We start from the raw sequence: 18885 nt of genomic DNA, 5'->3' as shown, positions 1-18885 counted from the left end.
AAAGCCGATGTATTACCAGTAACGTACGAGTACCTTTGTACGCTGCCATCAAACGTTTAATACATCTCCCATCTCTAAGGCCAATGGGCCGGGGTAGTAATAGATCTTGGCCAATCCAAGTCTAAATGAGGTGACTCTTGAGCCCAAACGTTCCATTGCCCCCCTTCATTTTCCCCAAGCTCTAGATTTCAATTTCAGCCTTTCGAAACCGGTGTGGAGGGTAGGGAGGACGGAGGGGGCAAAATATGCAAAATACTCCAACGCTAGGGTCCTACCAGGACCGCACTGCACACACACACGCGGAGGCACACACACCCGCATCCCCTGTTTTCTTACCTGTCTTGATCCCTACTTATTCGGTTCGACCTGGCTGTTAAGTGTACCGCCCGGCTGGAGTCTAAAACCCTCACCTTCCCCATATCGTCCTTGCTTTTCATCGATGCAGATCTTTCCCTCCCCATTTCCCCACGGCCCGATGTAAGGCTCTGGGCGATCCACTCCTTTGCTTAACTTGGGGTTTTCGAGGAACACTCCAAGCCAAAAATGTCCACCGACGCTGGCGGTTCGGCCATGAGCCGTCGCTATCTGCCAGTGAGCTCGTTACCGACGACGTCTCTCCAGCAGTCAGCCGTGGCCGTCATCTTCACATTTAACTCGCTTGCTCTCGTCACCTACCTCCTGCGTATTTACTCCAGGATCATCACGAAGCAAGTGGGCATCGGTTAGCGCTTCCACCATCTTTTTTTCAACTTTTCTCTACCTCCCCTCTACATGACTCCCTAGAGTCGGTCATGAAGACTCCATTCTAATATTTCCTCATAGATGACTATTTCGTCACGGCTGCTATGGTATGGGGAAACCATGAGGATTCAAACCCTTTGTTCAACGCCACCAATTTATGGCCACGGTCCCTGACGATGAACGCTGATTATTTCTCGACATGATTTTAGGTATTTTCCATAGGATTATTAGTTCCGACGTACATGTGTAAGTTCGCTCGTATAGATATTACCTTGGTCTTTTCACTTCTCCGCATAGTCTCGAGCTTGGCTGGGAAGAGGTAGCAATCGCTAACTTCCATCTCTGACAGTTTTCCGATACGAGTTTATCGGCTTCCCGACGTCAGAGGTGCCGGAGAGCATCTATGATATAGAGCCTATGCTGTTCTGGAACTGGATTATGCAGGTCCTCTACAACCCCATTCTAGCCATGGTCAAGTCGTCCATCCTGTTCTTCTTGCTCCGGCTCGGAGGTCAACGCCGCAGCATCAGGTGGTCGATCCATGCCCTCAACATCTTCAACTTGGTCATGATGGTTGCTGTCTTCCTCACGGTCATATTCCAGACGATGCCAGTCCGCGCCTACTGGGATCTGAGTATCACCCCGAAGTATAAAATCGACGGTCCTGCCTTCTACGTGAGCACGGCCATCATCACCATTGTCACCGATTTCCTCGTTCTCCTTCTACCCTTCTGGATTTTCTTAGGCTTAAAAATGCGCCTGGCTGCAAAGCTTGGTGTAATTTTGATTTTCATGACTGGTGGGGTGTGAGTAAATATTGTCCTTCCCCCCCGCCACCTAGCTGGGAGCTTGCTTATCGGGAGGACCCTTGAGGAACGCGCAGGCTAACCATTAGGAAACACAGTGTCACGGCCATCGGCATTGTTCGAGTACACGAGCTGCGCAAGAAATTCTACAACATCCAGCCTGGATACGATTCCCGAGATGGCATTGGAGATACCCTCAGTACCGTCGAGACCTGTCTAGCTATCATCTGCGCCTGTGCCCCCGCGATGCGACCTCTCTTCAGGCGATGGCTCCCTGGCCTCTTCACCAACGATTCAAGCCGAGAACGCTACGGTTACAACAACACCAGTGGAGCCCACACCGGCTATGGAACTGGCTCCCGATCGCGGGCGCGGCATACCAAGACTGGGAGCATACATGACATTGCCCTGGACAACATTAAGCGGTCCGGTCATGCTGACATCCATGGTCATTCGCCCAGCGGCAGCGAGGAGGAAATCATAACGTATAATAGTATTGTTAGGACTACTAATGTAAGTTTGTTTTCTGCGACGCTTGGTGTGAAGATTATGCTAATGGCCGCCGTTTTAGATACAGGTTTCTTATAATGAAACTTCCGAGGCAGAGGCGGTAAATCAACGAAGCAAGTACGATGGGGGTTTAGGGGCTATTGATTTTGAGACTCGGGCCCAGTCCTCTAAGAGTCCGGTTTAAAACCTTAAATTATCCTATGAAATAATTAAAAAAATCTTGGATATTAGAAAGACCAGACACACAATTACTCTCTCTGTACCATTGGTATTCAATTTAAACGATCTATAATATAAAAGAACCTGGTATGAACCTAACGAGACAGATCAACGGAGCCTCGAACACAACATCACGCATCTGCGAGAAACTCGACAGACCTCCCACGAAGCCGCCTCAACGTCTCCGCAGGAACTAGTAGACGTCGCTTTCCTTGATCAACGGAATTCAACTGCGGCAACACACGGTGGGAGCCTCTGTCTGTGGAAAGGACCTGAAGAGGTTGGTGCCACAACATGGGATGTAAGACCCCTCCAGATAAAGAGTAATAAACAAAATGTCGGGTCACAATCGCACAATATGGGAACTGGCGACAAAAGAACTTTATTGCGATGGCGGAGATCATTGAGGAACGACCGAGAAATCTCAAAGGGGAAGGAAGGAAAAAAAAAAAAGAAAATGAAGGAAAAAAAAGTTAAATTGGTTGAGCAAGGAGAGCTTGTCGCCCTTGGAAGAGAAGAGATGGAAAAAGAAAAAAAAAAAAAAAAAAGCCATGACTTGGAACAACGTTTACCCGTTCCATGTCGAACCACTTTGGCTCTATCACAGTCGTGCAGATTACTTTGACCTTCCCCGCTTTCGCCTTATCTGCCTTATCTACGTAAACATCCTTTGATGATAATGTTAAGTAGACTTATTCCTCTATTGTCGCCTCCTCCCCGTTTCTCGTCTAGTGTTCGGGATCATTGCGTTGGACTAGAAGTATTATGGAGTACAAGAGCCAGGCCCCGTCGGGGCCGACCATCTCACCTCGAATTATTATCCATGGCGGCGCTGGGAATATTAGCCCAGCGACAGTGCCACCTGGAAAGTACGCCCTCTACCGTGAGGCCTTGTTAAATATTGTGCGTGCTCTATCCTAACCCACCTCAAAACAGCACCGCGACCACGCCAAGGGCTAAATGATTATCCGGTATTATAGATAGGCAAGACGCACACCCACATGACTACGCCGTCAAAGGCAACTTCTCCGTCCCCCCACTTGCCCTCGGCCCTCGAGACGGCCACGTACGCTGTAACTCTCCTCGAGGACAACCCTCTCTTCAACAGCGGTCATGGTTCCGTCTTCACGCGCGATGGCATTAATGAGCTCGAGGCAAGTGTCATGGTATCTCGCGGCTTCGCAAAGCGTGGCGTCGGAGTAACGGGACTGCGGCGAGTGCGAAACCCAATATTGCTTGCTCGGGCGATCCTGGAGCACGGTGATGCAGATCTTAGTGCGATGCGTAGAACAGATGGACCCTGTCTTGATGTCCCATCAGCACAAGGGCATTCCCTTATCCACGGCCGAACGGCGGAGATTCTCGCCGAGAGGTATCAATTACCTCTGGTGGAGCCCGAGTACTTCTTCACACAGACCCGGTGGGATGAGCACTTGCGCGCCTTAAAAGACGAGAGAAACGGTAAAGCCCTTGATGCTACATGGAGCTGTGATAGCTACTTGCCTCAGGGTACAGTGGGTGCGGTGGCACTCGATGCCGACGGCATAGTCTGCGCGGCTACAAGTACGGGAGGAATGACGAATAAGCTGACAGGAAGGATTGGTGACACACCCATGGTAGGAGCCGGCTTCTGGGCCGAAGAGTGGATAGATGGCCGAGGCTTCGCCAGAGATATGTGGCCAGACAGGACGCGGAGGGGTCATGGACCTATTGTCATGCTTTCGGAGTCGCTAAAGGGCCTCATGGCTGACTGTCTTCCCACCCCGTTCATGTACAACCCCGTCCCTCCAGGAGATGGCGACGCCTCCCCTCTTATCACAACTCGCTCTATAGCGGTGTCGGGCACTGGTAATGGCGATTCGTTTATTCGCGTAGCTGCTGCGCGCACAGCTTCGGCCATTGCGCGATATTCTGGGGTATCCTCAACCAACGCAGTGCATAGGGTAGCCGGCCCTGGTGGCGAGCTGCAGAAGAGCGCCGGTAATCGATGGGGTATTACAGGAGAAGGCCAGGGCGGTATGATCGCTATCGGCTGCACTGTCGTTGGAGACCCGGAGGGAAATGCTATTGCGGCCAGAGGAGAGATTATAGAAGACTTCAACTCAGGCGGAATGTTTCGCGCATGGATCGACGAGGATGGCCGCGCTGTGGCGAGAGTCTTTCGGGACGATGTGCCTGTTTCAGACTGTTAAATCGGCGAGGGTAAGGCAGAGACTTTTGAGGGTTGGTGCCCGAAAAAGATTGATTGTTTAGAAGGAACTCTTTCTCTTATACTCGTGCCACAGGTGGTCACCTGCTTGCAGAGTGCACATTCTCGTGCGGCTAGTGGACGCTTCGACCATGTATCTTCTCCAATAGCGGATATATAATCATGGGCCATCCTCTCTATGTATATTGGAGTTGGGCCCGTCCCCCATCAGAATTTCCTGGAGGTGGCTAAGACATATTTTGCGGGGGGTGAGTCTGGCGGTGTACTCGAAGTCTGGGTAGGGTTGCTCTACGAAGCTCGGACAGTTTGGAAATTTCGGATCCGATTGCAAGAGACGATGTTCGACCAGATAAGAGCTGTTCTCGGATCCTTGGAGTAGCAACGTCTTTCGACCAGGGAGGACCCGCAGAGAATCGGAACGAGGGGTGATGGAAGGGTAGGATTTTAAAAATAAGGTAATAGGGCGCTGGCCGATGCCGAACCCGAATCCCGTTGCTTCTTGGCTTACGCTTGGTGATGGTAGGAGGCCCTGGGGGAACCTATTAGAGATTCGGGTAATTTTCTACTCCTTACCCGTTTTAAGCTTAGGTAATGCTCTCTGCCTCTACGACTCCGGGGATTTCCTAAATGCTTGAACAAACATTCTAGCCTCAGGACGGAAGCCTTCTACCACCTGTGCGTATCCTATGTAAGATGGAGCAAGACCGCCTTCTTTTGCGACTGTCTTTACGTGATCAGCCGCGGAACCCGAACTACTTCTACTGTTGGACATGTCACAACCAAGTATAGTATAAACCGACCTGTCCGGAATTGTTTAGGTGTTCCCTTTCCGAAATTAATATAAGGACGCCCCGGAAAGTTGGACCCTCTTACTACTACTTCCGAGTACTTCTACACTGAGGAAGTGTTGCGGAAATAGAATTGTAGTACGATACCTTTCAAGTAGCTTTAGGATAGAGTAGTCTACAATTCTAATAATATAATCATACCGTGCCGCTGAAACAAATGGTACAGGCCTTCCCTCCGTGCTACCTACACTTACTACAATAATCAGCCCCGTCTAAGACGCAACCTTCTGAACAAGCCGTCAGACCTAAAGATATCCGATATAGATTGGATTCGACTAGCCCGCATGCCCTCATTATTTCTCATACTATGCTATCACTCTATATAGAGAGGTCTAATGTCCTTAGTGATTCCACCTGTGCGGCGGCCCAACTAGACGAAGCCGCGGTTGGTTTCGGAGGCTCCCCCATCTCTAACATCTCCCCTAGAATATTCTCAATTTCCACCGCCAAATATAAAAGGGCCGCTATCGCCTTGTCTATGTCAAATTCCATATCGCCCGTAACACAGCTCCGAAGCGCTGCCATACTCCGCAAGACTATCGCCTTGAATTGACGGGCGACGCGACATGCCAACTGGTCCCATTCCTTACCCATGTCAGTGCAAGCTAGCCACTCCGTAGTCTCAACGACCTTGGTTAGGGCAGCGTTGTTCTGGTCGTCAAATCTTGGCGGCCAGCCTCTGTCCCACAGTTCGGATATCTTGCGTAGGGTAAGGCTCGCGTTATTGCAGTATTCGCTGAGATTGCTGTTGACTAACAGGTTGTAAAATGAGTCTTCGCCGGCCGGCGAGGGATTCCTAGCGTGCAAGAATTGAGGATCACGGAAAATAGCGTTGTGGATATAATCCAGGAACTCAGTATATATATCCGCATAATCGGGTAAGTATTTTCTGGCACTCTGTCAGCATTGCCGCTGGTTTCAGGGAATTAATCCAAAGCTCACGGTGCTGTCTGTTCTATTTCGCTAGGATTAGTATGCGCGGGAAAAGTCAACTGCGAAACAGGTCACGCTCACCAGAGAGATACTCAGGGTGGCACGAACACCGAAGGCGAAGCTCCTTCATCCATTCCTCGTCGCACAGGGGTGTGCCACTATAAAAGGCACACGCCTGGACAACAACCAGGAAGAAAAGTTGGCGGAAAGGGCTGTACTCAGGGTGGTGGGCAAGTGCGTAGCTAGGATGGAAACCATTCACACGACGAATATTAATCCAGCTTCCATACCTATCCTTAAGTTTGATATGTGGGATGTTTGTCGGAAAGACCTTCCCCACCCCAATACTCTCGAGTTTCCACATTTCACCTTTAACACGCCAACAGCTCTTCGGCATCCTTATTTTTCCTGCACAGAGAACGACGTCTGGTTTTTTGGCGCCGATGGCGAACTGGGATAATTCGAAGATTCTCTGTTTTTCGTCGTCGCTCATATGGTTCCAGTCCTCTTCGGTCGTATAAGGAAGCAGATCAATCACTGAGATATCCCTTAAGAGGTTCAGGCTACCCCGGGACACTGCGTGGAAGACCTCACAGAGGGCTTTGAGAGTGGGACAGTCCTCAATAACATTCTCAGTGCCTAATTTGAAGGGATGGTCCGGACGAGGCTGCTGTAAAGCAACGAGGATACCACCGACCGTGGACGGTTGAATTAAGTCTGTCGTCACGGCTATCTCGTCCTGAGGGCGGCCTAATTCGACGCCTCCGGAGCTAAGAATGGACACGTGCTCCCCCTGTGCGCTATTCGGAACCGGTTGGGCCGGCTTGAAGAGCCGCCTGATTCGGAGGTCGAGAGCAACATCTAGACATACCGTTTCGCTCTGTTTGTTCTGTATACGGCGACGTTCATTTCCAAGATCGGTCGTTCGGACTATGTATGGTGTGTATAAAAAGCTTCAAAGAACTGCCGCATCGCAGGCCATCACTCGCGCCATGTTTAACAGCCTTGGTGCCTAACTATGGTAACATCCTCCCAGATGTACGCCGTGAAGTACCAAGTGTGAGAACCTCGCAATAGACACTGTAAGGGGTAGATTTTCTCGTTTAAAAACATTTGTCAAGTAGAAACCCGATTTCGCTCCTAGCTAAGAGCGAAATTGGGGTCCTCTTCAACTCTCTCTAAGATTTAAAGCACGAACCAACCAGTACTTAAGAGTTCGCGCAAATAAAAACAATAAGCCAAAAGTGGCTAACACGGCCCGCAAATTGAAAAAAAGCTATACGCGAGTTAGGTATCTTAGTGTTAGGTAAATAGAGCTTATGTAAGCGGTGCGCACAGTGTCATAAGTGTGTCGGAATGCGTGGACAAGCTCTATCTGCTAGGTTTTACCGCCTTCCAATTCGGTCAGAGCTCGCCCCACTGTTAGTATAGAAAAGATAATAGCCTCTCCCGCCGAATCCTTCAATCAATCACCACGCCCGCCAGACGATGCAGAACTTTTGCTTTCGGCGTCTTACAGGACAGGGACAAGACGGAACTCTGTTGATTGACGTAATCATTGATAAGAGTTTATATTTATTTGAACCTGGCGGAAATATTGAGCTGATTCTCCGCAAATCGAGCGCGTCATTTAGGATCTGGTCCGAGGACGAGCCTCTTCCCGGAGTCAGGGAAGCAAAATGGAAGCCAGTCAATTCTTCGTTTGAAGACCTTAATCCCGCAAATCCCAAGGGGTTCAGATTCAGGACGGCGACTTCACCCGCCTTCGGAGCTGAAGAAGCACCTGCCGAAGAGGCACCTGCCGAAGCACTCGCCGAAGCATTGACACAGCTGCTCAACCAAACAATCTTGGCCTTTTTTTTTTTTTTTAAATTTAAAAAAAAAAAAAAAAAAAGTTCATGGTTTGTTCAAATTCCGAAACAGTGCTGCCGTTATTGAACTAGTACTGGCTGTTCCTATACTATAGATCTTCGCCGAAAACGTCCCAGGGATCATTGACACTCGAGGTGGCCGGTTGCTTCGACCACTCGTTCTCTCTCCAAATCCAGTCGTCGAACTCCATCCCATCCGTTTCTTGAGGAGGGGGACTGATCCCTTGTGGGGAATCTAGACAGGTTTCGTAGAGCCAATGCTGGGCAGGTCGGTCGGCCAACAGCTTTAGTCTCGCCGACTCCGGGCTGTCCTTGCCCTCAATAATGACCCTGGCGGCATATGATCTCTCAGCGAAGATCTTCGCTCTCGCCTCATCCCCGTTCGCGATTGCGATTTGAAATGCATCGTAGTACGCCCTCGGGACACCCGCATCCCAGACGCCTTCCTCTTCAAGCAACCGAAGCATAGTACGCACGAGATGAAGTCCCGCGTCGTAATCGGAGGTAGTCTCGTCCAAATCGCCAAGAGCGTCGTCGATGGATTGGATCTTTCTCAGCCTGAGATCACTCTCCTCACGCTGGGCTAGCGGGAGCATGCAGAGATCGCACCTGCAGTCGAAATAGAACTTTTCCTTCAAGAACCTTTGACGCTCTGCATGTTCCATCCTGCGGCTCAGGTATGAGATGGTAATTTCCTGCCCTTCTTCGATATCAGAGAGCGCGTGGATGGTGAGACGTCCGATGTTTGCATTCCATGTATTTTGCGCATTATGCCGGCAAGAGTGATTGATGCGAGATGCCCCGAGGAAAAGGCCGCCTTCACGGGCTTCGGAACCGAGGGGTAGAACGTTCGTCCTGGCAATACCAAGGAATGGGCTATGATCCCTTCCATAAGCATTGTGAAGAGCAAAGAATGCCCGCTGATGGTCCCTGTCTAAGCTCTTCAATGCTCTGACGATATGGCCATCCACAACCTGGCGGTCAGGTTCGTCGCGAGGGACCTTGAATATGGGTGCCTCGGAAAGTATACGTGTGCCTTTGTGAATTTTTGAGGTAGCAATCAGGCCTTCCCCCTTACCGGGGATCGGATCTGATGGCGTATACATTTCCCTCCACATCGATTCGGAGTTGGTCGAGAGCAGATCCCGAGGAACCGTAGTCTTGCACTAAGTTTGAGGCTTGGGGTGGGTTCGCGGCGCATGGTTGCTCGAGGCCAGTCGCTGTAGTGTCTAGGGGCGTCGACTTCGTCTCTCCTCGCTCCTCCCAGGCGCGATTTGTTAGGTCCAATTCTCGTCCTGTTTCCAGCACTCTAAGCTTTTTACTCGCATCGTGTACTTCCCGCCAATCATAATAGCCCCATTGCCGCTCATCACCGGTTTCATTCATCTCATGCCAGAAATGGACTCTGCTGCCAAAGTACTTCCTCGCAATCTTGTGCACGCTTCTGATATACGGTTCAGCAGGGGTTGTCAGACGCCCGCTAATCTTTGAGCTAAATCGGAGGAAGTAGTCGCATCGGTCGGGGTTGCTTGGCATGTGCGGACACTCGCCGACCATGAACCAAACGTAAACTTTGTCGCAGTGGTCGGAATCTGTCGGCATATCTAGAACTTTACCATCCGCCCGTCTTCCTTCCTTGTCGTAGACGTCTCCATATGTGCGTATGATTTCGTCAAGAAATCGTCGGTAGGTCTCTTTATTTACGGCAGTCGCTTCCAGGCGTGGGTAAATGTCGAAGCCACAGTCGAAACCCATCGTGAAGGGAGAGCATTTGCGGACAGCTCAGATGTTTAGGAGAGAGCGGCATCAGACGCAAGAGATAGGAAGATCGTAGGCATGGAGCGCAAGGTTAATGTCGTCGCGGAGCGGGGTCGACCTCGTGGCTGGCATTCAGTGGACGGAACGGCAGCAGGTCCGGATGAAGTGCTAACATATGACTTTTTCCAGCATGATGTTATTGTAGTGCTCTAAGTGCTCACTTAACAATTCAAGTCGACGCACGGGCCACAAGAGCTGTTTCTGACTCGTGCCAACCCGCACAAGCTCTCTACCGACCCATGCAAGGTCCCTCGGAGCATGCCCAAAGCGTTCTTTTGTGTGCTGTACGGAGTAGGACCAGCAACCCGCCACAGATTCAAAATGTCGCAAGCATGAAGGGCGCTGTCGGTCACTGAGGTCTTGGAGGCGATTTTCCTCTATGTCGATTTCTATTCTCTCTTGACCTCTGCCCCACTGGTGTGCCGCAACTGGCACACTCTCATCAGTACGACGCCATCCGTGCAGAGAGCCCTGTATATTCAGCCAGAAATTCCTTCCTTACCGCACGGAAGACGGATGAATTCGTTGCTTCAGACGCTGTCCCCACCTTGGTTCGAATCACATAACCTATACGATTGCGAGTCATTTGAGGCCCTACCTTTACATCATTCAGGCTCTATAAGCGAAAATCCATTTCGAAGGCCTAGCGTGAGCTGGCGAAGGATGATGATCTCCCAGCCACCTATCCAGAAACTGGGGACCTACACGGAATACGAGTCATTTCCTCTCACGTCAAGCCATAGCGAAGTGGAGGCCTACGTATCCAGCAGTATGGGAGATTCAAGCCATAATGACGTTTGGATTGCGCATGGGTATATATTACGACATCGTGCATGCGCACTTCAAACAACAAAAGAGCTCGCAATTCTTCGTGGTTTGGATTACTGATAGGATGTTGCATGAAGAATTCCTAGAGCAGGTTGGGCCGATGTTTCATGATATGCAAGAGAACGTGGATAACATGTTCAATTCTGGAGCTGAAGTCATGATACAGCTGTTCTGTCTAGATTGCTATTGTTAGCTGGTCTCTGTAATAGATAGAATTTGGACGTTGAGCCTGGTCGCCACTGTATTGTAATTTCGGTCCATACTGATGCACCCTGTGGAGAACGAGTAGTACTTTATTTTGAAGATCCCTGATAGGAAGAGAGTAGTAGACCTCGCAGGGCCTGGCCTCTCGGGTATTTGGTCTCTGTTAGCCAAGTGCCGTACCTTTTAAATTTAGAACTAATATATACTCTTTATTATAAATTACCCTGCTAGAACTTAAGCTCTGCTTCCTCGTCTTTTGTCGTCCTTCTCTGAGGTGACGTAGCAGTACTCGTTGCCGATCTGGCGCCACCAGCAGCCTAGGGCTCGCCTGACGATGCAACTAGACTGACGGGGTTCAAGTGTAGCGAGACCGCTGTTAACGTTCTCGCTGAAACGAGGAAGGGCACTGCACGCCGCAGCGAGGAAAGAAACAATAGTATAGAACTTCATATTGAAGAAATAGCTTACTATGAGATGGGAAAATCAATGCACGTCCTGAGAGGATGGAAACGGCTCTGTAGAGATACGATGGTTAGCGTCGCTTGTTGAGAAACCAGCCGAAAGACGAGCGAGAACTTCGTTTTTGTAGTCTGTGTCCACGATCTGGTCCGAGATTAGTAAATAGGATGGGAAAGCAAAGGAAGGGGGAAAAATTTAACATTCCCTTTTCCCCTGTTTCTATTGATGTTCATAACCTATCCCTTCCCATATCGCCCCCGCCTGCGCATCCTAATCAACCGCGCCTCAGAGAAGCGGATGACTGAGCCTATGGGAAATACAACGATGGAATTGGAGAACTTTTGTTTGCTCTTTGAATGCGTCAGAATCCGAGAGGATGTAAAGTGACGGGATGTTTGACGGTGCACCTTTGCGGGACAGATTCGCGAGACCAGCCAACCATTCAGTCAAAAGCCTTGGAGGGTGGGTGACACGACCCATATATATATTCAATAAATGAGAAGTGAGCCTAGCCTCTTTATTGGCAAGGTTGAACTGTTAGATCTAAGGGCCAGAGACTCAATGTTGGCGTTTTCAAGCCCCTGAGTCTAGATTGAAATGGTGCCACTACTGCTGCTAACACCCTCTTTCCCCAGATGGATCACCGACGCCGCTCCGGAATCCAATTCAGATATGGGATAAGAAGCCTTACATTCGATAATATGTAATCAGGTGTTAGGTAACGATTCCACTAACTTAACAGGGCACTGTGGGGTATCGTGTTGGCCTGCACGCCTGACGAGCTGTGCGTTGGCAGCTCGCGTCTCAATAATTCTTATTAGGAGTGATGATAATATCGGATATCGGGTGGAGTATGACCCGTGGACATTGAGGCCGCCGAGACTGGGTCAGATACTAATTCTAGGTAATCTGCCGAGCCTGAATTCAGATACATTCCTCCAACAGAGGAGCTCCCAATCCTAATGGGAACTCTGTGAATCATAATTTCGAACCTGCCTGATACATAGACAATTCCTGTCTTACGGCAAGGTCGGAGAGGATCTCCTCGCTTCCACCGCCGACAACCTAAATTTACGTTATTAGCGCCAGACTTCAAGCGAGGATAACCGCTACGTACCAGCATCCGCAAGTCACGGCTTATCTGCTCCACTGTCGCCCCCCGCCCTCCCTTTTGATATCCAGCACCGCCAAAAACTTGTTGAGCTTCTCTTGCCGCTAACTCGACCATCTGTCCTCCTTGCACCTTTGCTAGGGCGATCTGGCTAGCGATGTCCGGAGACTGCCATCCCAAGGCCGACGAGTTGACCTGGAAAGCAATCTGCTCCAAAAACGCCCAATGAGACTCGACTCTGTAGGCGAGTTCGGCGAATTTCCGCCTGATCACCTGGTTGTGCATAAGCGGCTTCCCAAATGTCGTGCGGTCCAGGGCATACGAGAATGACATCGAAAGACATGTCCGGCTCTTTCGGTTACACTGGATGGCTAGAACGTATCTCTCCTTGTTGAAATTTCTCATAATGATTCCGAATCCTTCATTCTCCTTGCCGATCCTGTTCTCGATTGGTACTCTGACATTCTCAAGATCAACAAAACTGGACCCGCCGGCATTCTGCCCGCTGTTGTGGATCTTCCGAATATCAATTCCGGGGCTATCGAGCGGGATAACCAACACGGTAATCCCCTTCATCCCTGGACCACCAGTCCGGACAGCCGTCGTCATATGTGTAGCCCATGGAGCGCCGGTGATCCACTTCTTGGCGCCATTCACGATGTAAAACTTGCCGTCGGGGGTTTTCTCCGCCGTCGTTTGAATGCCTGCGACGTCAGAACCACCACCTGGTTCCGTTACACCCAAGCAAAAGTTTGTCCTTCTCGTAAATAGCCCTGGTAGCCATTTCTCCTTTTGCTCCTCAGTACCGTAGTTGATGACAGGAGGAGCCCCAATTACGGACGCTCCGGCCAGGGCAATGGCAACACCACCTTCGATTCGTGACATTTCATCGGTTGCAACTAGGAGGTGGAAGGCATCCCATTCGTCAGTGGGGATCCCTGCGATCTGAGGAGTATTTTTCGGACGATATTTCCCAGGCACGTCTTCGAATGGAATTCCAGATAGGCAGAAGTTCAAGGCAGCTTCGTGCGGGGCCTCGCCCTTTTCTTCCCAATCCAGTGCAAATGGGAGGATATTCTCATCGATATATTTGCGTATGCTGTCTCGCAAGCGACGGTGAGACTGGTTAAAGTAGATAGACTTGCCTGTCCGGTACCAGGCGGGCTCAGACCACGGGATCTTCACGTTGTGATCGAGCTTCGGATCTCGTGTCATGGTGTGAGGGGCTGAGGGGTCAAGCTCTCTCCTTTTGAGTGTACGGTAGGGTATGATGGACAAGAAGGCAGTGCCGGTAAATGGGATGAGGCGTCCCTAGGTGTAGTATTTTTCAATGCGCGGCAGAGGTCTGGTTGACGCGGGTGCGACCATTTATCATTATGATATTCGAAGAAATGAACCTGGTCAGCGTGCGGCTGTTTACCTCGGTGACGAGTTAATGCCAGTTTCGGTAGCCCATCACGTAATACTCGATATACATCGGACGGAATTGATGCTCCCGAGGGGAGGTGTCGAAGATAGAATTGCAACGCAAGAGTCTCCCTTTACTGCCGAGGTACGAGTAGAGAGGGGAAAAAATATCTTCGAAACCCCTCTTTATATCCTCGCCATTTTGGGGGGCATCTTCATTTGCTCGAAAGAACTTCGTTGCCACACCTAACTAGGCACACATCCCGAGGTAGGATGCGATAATATCCTCAGAGCTCAACATCAATCACTCCCTCGGTATGTTTAATATATCAGAGGTAGAACAACAAAGAGATCTTGGTAGAATATATCAAGCTCAAATCGCTGCATAGATAATCATCCAACAATATCCATTACGAAGAGGTCTCTTCAATCAATGCGGCATTATGGCTACTATTTACCAATCGTCCGTGTCACCGTTTAATGGGCTCGATCAACTCTCAATTCCTCAGTGGATCTCTCAATATAATCCCGACGCAGTTCCCGCAAACAGCGTAGTCCATAGTGATGATTTCGGTAATGACCTTATTACCTACGGCAGCTTGCGCCGCGATGCCGGTCGCATCGCCTGGGGTCTGAGGACCAAACTAGGTCTAGAGGAAGGGGACATCGTCCTCGCCTTAATACCCAATTCGGTAGCGATCCCTGACCAGATAATGAATAAGAAATTATTGCTAACCTTTGGTAAAGAATGATTTCGTATTACTCGTCCACGGAATTTGGTGGGCTGGGGCCGCTGTTGCGTAAGTGGGCTCTTCTTCCCCACTTTGGCGTGAAGCACATATTCTGATGCTCAATAGTCCACTCAACACCGCGGCTACGCAGTCTGATATTGAACATGTCATCGGATTGGTTAAACCGACTCATATAGTGGTGTCCACGGCCGTATCTAAATTAGACGCAGTGCAGGCTGCCGTCAAAACTCTCAAATCCAACAAACCGAAAATCTTCACAACCCATGGACGAGTTGGCAGTCTGCCTCAGGTAAGTGGAGATGGTGTTCGAGAGGAGGAGAGGGAGAACTTTGAGACTAATATAGTGTGGGGCAGTTTCCCGTGGACATAATCGGCTCCTGCGACTCGGAAAGTCTACCTCCATTTGACCTTTCCGGTAAGAGCGGTAGGGATGTGCTAAGTGCGGTTTGCTTCTCTTCTGGAACAACGGGGAAGATGAAGGGTGTCAAACTCTCTCATTTCAACCTCATCGTGAATGCACATCAAATACGCCTCGCGCTTCCGAACTGCTTATCCTCAAATGTGCGGGAGGTTTGGTTTCCACCTTGTGAGTAGAGTCCCTTTCTCGACGGAATGGGCCTGTGTTGCTGACCTTAGTCCGGCAATGCATAGACTGTCATATATACGGATTTTGGGCCATAGTAGTCGCTGGCATGTGGGTCGGAGGTCGCTATCACGGACTCCGAGAATTCAACCTCGAGCGCTACTGTGAACGAGCGAGTGAATTGAAGGCAACCGATATGCATATCGTTCCTCCAGTAGCGTTACTGCTGTCTGCTTCCCCAGCTTCACAGAAGTTCGACCTGACGTCTATAAAACGGATTGTTGTAGCTGCTGCTCCATTGAAGGTAAAAAAAGTCGTAGCCGTGGTTGCTCATGTATCCTGCAACTAACCTCCTGTGGATCATAGCCCGAGCTTCAGAGGAGGTTGAAACAGAGGTTTCCTCAAGCAAGTGTCTGCCAAGGTTGGATAACCCATCGCGGCATACTGCGTTACTAGTAAATACTGATCAAGATCTAGGCTACGGACTCACTGAGTGCTCTCCAGGGGTCGCGCATCAATTTCAGCATGATGAAGCCCAGGTCGGAACTGTCGGCAGGATCCTCCCTGGAACGTAAGCATACGAGCCCTCCGCTGTAGCATCTCTTAGCTTTGGGATAAGCTAACCTAAAAGCCATAGGGAACTGAGACTCGTCCACCCAGAGATACTAAAGGATGTAGCTCAGGGCGAAGAAGGCGAGCTATGGATTCGCGGACCGCAAGTAATGATGTATGAATTTCATGATACTTCCGGGATAATGAATAATAATGCTGATAAATGTCGAACACAGGGGTTATATCAACGACGAGGTGGCGACAAAGCAGTCGTTTCACGACGGTTGGCTCAGGACGGGAGACATTGGCAAGATGGAGAACGGGAATTTGTGGATTACTGACAGATTCAAAGAGGTAAGTTGAGGAAGGACAAAAACCCGATAAACGTATCATTAGATCTAACAACGCATGATGATAGATGATCAAGTATAAAGGGTAGGTTGACGACCGGTTTGTTGATGAGGATGAAATACTAACAAGCGCTGCGTAGACTTCAGGTTGCACCCTCCGAATTGGAGGATCTGCTCCTCCAGCACCCTGCCGTGACCGACGCCGCGGTTTGCTCTGTCTACGATGACGCCGAGGTTACAGAAGTTCCCCTCGCTTACGTTAGCCTCAGTCCCAAGCATGTCAATCTACCATCTGAACAGAAGGAAACTCTACTGAGGGAGATTCGGAACTGGGCGGATGCCAGGGTCGCTGGTTACAAGAAGTTGCGCGGTGGTGTTTTCCACCTGCAGGCATTGCCTAAGAACCCAACTGGAAAGATTTTGAGACGCCTTTTGCCCGTGAAGCTCCGGGAAACAAGGAGCCAAAAGTTGTAACTTGGGCATGCGTGGAGTTCCGTAGTACGTCTGCTTAGCTAGCTCCGAGATCCGGATGTTCTTCAGGTTTGAAGAATTTTTAATGTCCACGGCATCAAAAGCTTACTGCGTTTATTTCTATCCGTCTTTGAGTTAGTATCTAGTTGAGGCTGTCCTATCTGGAGGTAAGAACAACCTTGTGTATCTCGATGAGTTCTTCGGTTTAAGAATAAAGACGGGACTAGCAGGCTTGTCTTTGAGGATAACCTCCGGCACGATAGTTGATTCTGAGGCACCCTCTACGCTTAGAGCGGAAGCCTTCCTTATAATACATAGTACTCCCATTGACGCCGCGTGTTAATAGCCCTCCCCCTTCTTCAACTTTAAGAGGAGATATTATGGTCAAAATCACCCAGCAGCGGGCTAGTTGGCCTACCTAGTTCACAAATTCAACCTCTCGCGTTATCTCTAGCATGTTGCCCACTCACGCTGCACAGCCATGACAATTTCCAACGCCCGGGATCCAACATTCAAAGTTTCCGCGACCTCACCGAACACCTGGATCGAACGAAGAACATTCTGCCTGGCTTGTCTACCTTCTCTCGATTGCAATGGTGCCTCGGCAAAACTATGTACGCATATTAAGCTTGCTGCTAACATCGGATGTATGGATAGGGGATGTAGTCTGTGAAGACCATATATCTGTTTGAAGAGCTGCTGGAGGCGAGAAATTTCCTTGGCGGACTCAACACACTTGGCCAGTGAGGCACTGGACGTAGTCACCTCCCCAGAGGTTTGGCTAGGTGTGAAATTTGGCCGCCAGAGTCGATTGAGCTGAATAATAATACCATGGTAATGCATTCTAACGAGCGTTGGTGAAAGGAAGCAGGCCTTAGTCGTAGATGGGAATGACAACTTACAGGGTCTGAATAGTAAGCGCCGCTGTTCGAGGCTCCTCTTCGTTGGTATGTTCTGGACAAGACGACTTCCATTGGTCGAGTGCCAATTGTATTTGAGCTAGGTGTCCTCCTTCTGTCATCCTAAACCTGGATAAGTCGGCTAACCGAGTGTCATGTTCTAGTGGCAAGCAACTAACTCTTGTGAAAGAAGATCCCGGTGGATTAGTTCCAACGCGATGAACCGTGATTCCGCAGCTCGTTGGGGCTCTCGAAAACCGGCAGTGCCAACCTCCTCAAGCAATCCGGAAGGTAGATTCGGAGAGGTCAGATCCGAGACTCTTCCACACCAACTACGCCAGATCCTACACATTACTGCTTTTAGCTCGATTCTTCATAGTAGCGAATCCTTGGGGGTCCTTCAACATACGTGTCAAGGCAGATGACACCCTTGATGATGTCCCGCTGGAGACATCGTAGTGTATTTCTTTCTTCGGCTGGATGAAACAGAGCGTCTTCTTGATCCAATCCAAGTCCTGATATTAACCGCAGAGCCGTACCTAAAGATGACATGTTACAGAAAGTCGATCTGAGTTTGGAAGATACGGGGTACGCACCTGAGTAGAACCACCCTACACATCAATTGATACACATCAGAGTCTAAGTTCTAACAATTCCCCTAAGAGCTAGGTATCGACATACCTTGATCATCAAGCGCTTCTGCTGCACTCAGCGAGCACAAGATTATGAGCGTCAACACAGTACTAACAGAAGGAGAATCGAGTTCGGAGTTGAGCAAATCTCTCGCTCGAGAGCTAAAATCCTCTGGAAAGTCATCCGCGGTGTTTGGATCTGTCTCGGTCGAATATAATTGCCCCACGGAAAGTCTACAAAGCCATAGATCAGAAGGTGCTGTGTGTGCAGGATGATGTATTTCCTTCAGGTGACGAAGGGGGCTTACATGGCGTAACCGAGGGCGGGTGAGTAGAGGCAAGCATCTTGGCCAGATTCATATCGTGCTTTATCCCGAAGGTATAAGTTACTATCGAAGGAGGCCAGAAACAGGTTATCCCAAGTGAAAAAGCAATTAATGAGACGGCCCTCAAGTGCGCGCTTTTCTGGAGGCATCAACAGCCTGTTTAAGGATGAGGGCCGGGCTCGTTTCACGAGACGATTCCAGAGAGTTGAGGAGCCACGGAGAAGATGGAGGTAACTTGTTGGCCCAAAATAACTTCTTTGTCCATCGGGTGTAACTTGAAATGCTCCCGCTCGACTGGCTAAACTGGGAGTTGCCCTTGCCGGTGGCGACACTAGTCTCGGTGTGCTCATGGGGCT

The 18885-nt window shown here is 49.8% G+C and overlaps 5 protein-coding genes across 5 annotated transcripts; 3 read left to right on the top strand and 2 right to left on the bottom strand.

Moving 5' to 3' along the window:
- Positions 1-543: 543 nt before the first annotated feature.
- On the top strand, positions 544-2241 carry SAPIO_CDS7906 (uncharacterized protein; the record flags this gene model as incomplete). Its single annotated transcript, XM_016789674.1, has 6 exons — positions 544-721; positions 823-848; positions 951-987; positions 1091-1547; positions 1646-2060; positions 2119-2241. The coding sequence occupies 6 exons, from the start codon at positions 544-546 to the stop codon at positions 2239-2241; spliced, it is 1236 nt and encodes a 411-aa protein (XP_016640705.1).
- An 800-nt stretch (positions 2242-3041) lies between these two features.
- On the top strand, positions 3042-4468 carry SAPIO_CDS7905 (Uncharacterized protein; the record flags this gene model as incomplete). Its single annotated transcript, XM_016789673.1, has 2 exons — positions 3042-3179; positions 3257-4468. 2 exons carry the CDS (start codon positions 3042-3044, stop codon positions 4466-4468), a joined length of 1350 nt encoding a protein of 449 aa, XP_016640704.1.
- Positions 4469-8226: 3758 nt separating this feature from the next.
- On the bottom strand, positions 8227-9892 carry SAPIO_CDS7904 (SET domain-containing protein 5; the record flags this gene model as incomplete). Its single annotated transcript, XM_016789672.1, has 2 exons — positions 8227-9013; positions 9216-9892. The coding sequence occupies 2 exons, from the start codon at positions 9890-9892 to the stop codon at positions 8227-8229; spliced, it is 1464 nt and encodes a 487-aa protein (XP_016640703.1).
- Positions 9893-12405: 2513 nt separating this feature from the next.
- SAPIO_CDS7903 (Uncharacterized protein) lies at positions 12406-13772 on the bottom strand (the record flags this gene model as incomplete). The annotated part of the gene is made up of 3 exons (XM_016789671.1): positions 12406-12417; positions 12470-12511; positions 12564-13772. 3 exons carry the CDS (start codon positions 13770-13772, stop codon positions 12406-12408), a joined length of 1263 nt encoding a protein of 420 aa, XP_016640702.1.
- A 2052-nt stretch (positions 13773-15824) lies between these two features.
- Positions 15825-16675, top strand: SAPIO_CDS7902 (4-coumarate--CoA ligase; the record flags this gene model as incomplete). The annotated part of the gene is made up of 5 exons (XM_016789670.1): positions 15825-15870; positions 15978-16026; positions 16088-16205; positions 16270-16286; positions 16342-16675. The coding sequence occupies 5 exons, from the start codon at positions 15825-15827 to the stop codon at positions 16673-16675; spliced, it is 564 nt and encodes a 187-aa protein (XP_016640701.1).
- Between the last annotated feature and the right edge of the window lie 2210 nt (positions 16676-18885).

This window comes from Scedosporium apiospermum, assembly GCF_000732125.1.
Source record: "Scedosporium apiospermum strain IHEM 14462 chromosome Unknown SEQ_SAPIO_0112, whole genome shotgun sequence".
Lineage (NCBI taxonomy): Eukaryota > Fungi > Ascomycota > Sordariomycetes > Microascales > Microascaceae > Scedosporium > Scedosporium apiospermum.
This window is presented reverse-complemented; position numbering and strand designations above follow the sequence as displayed.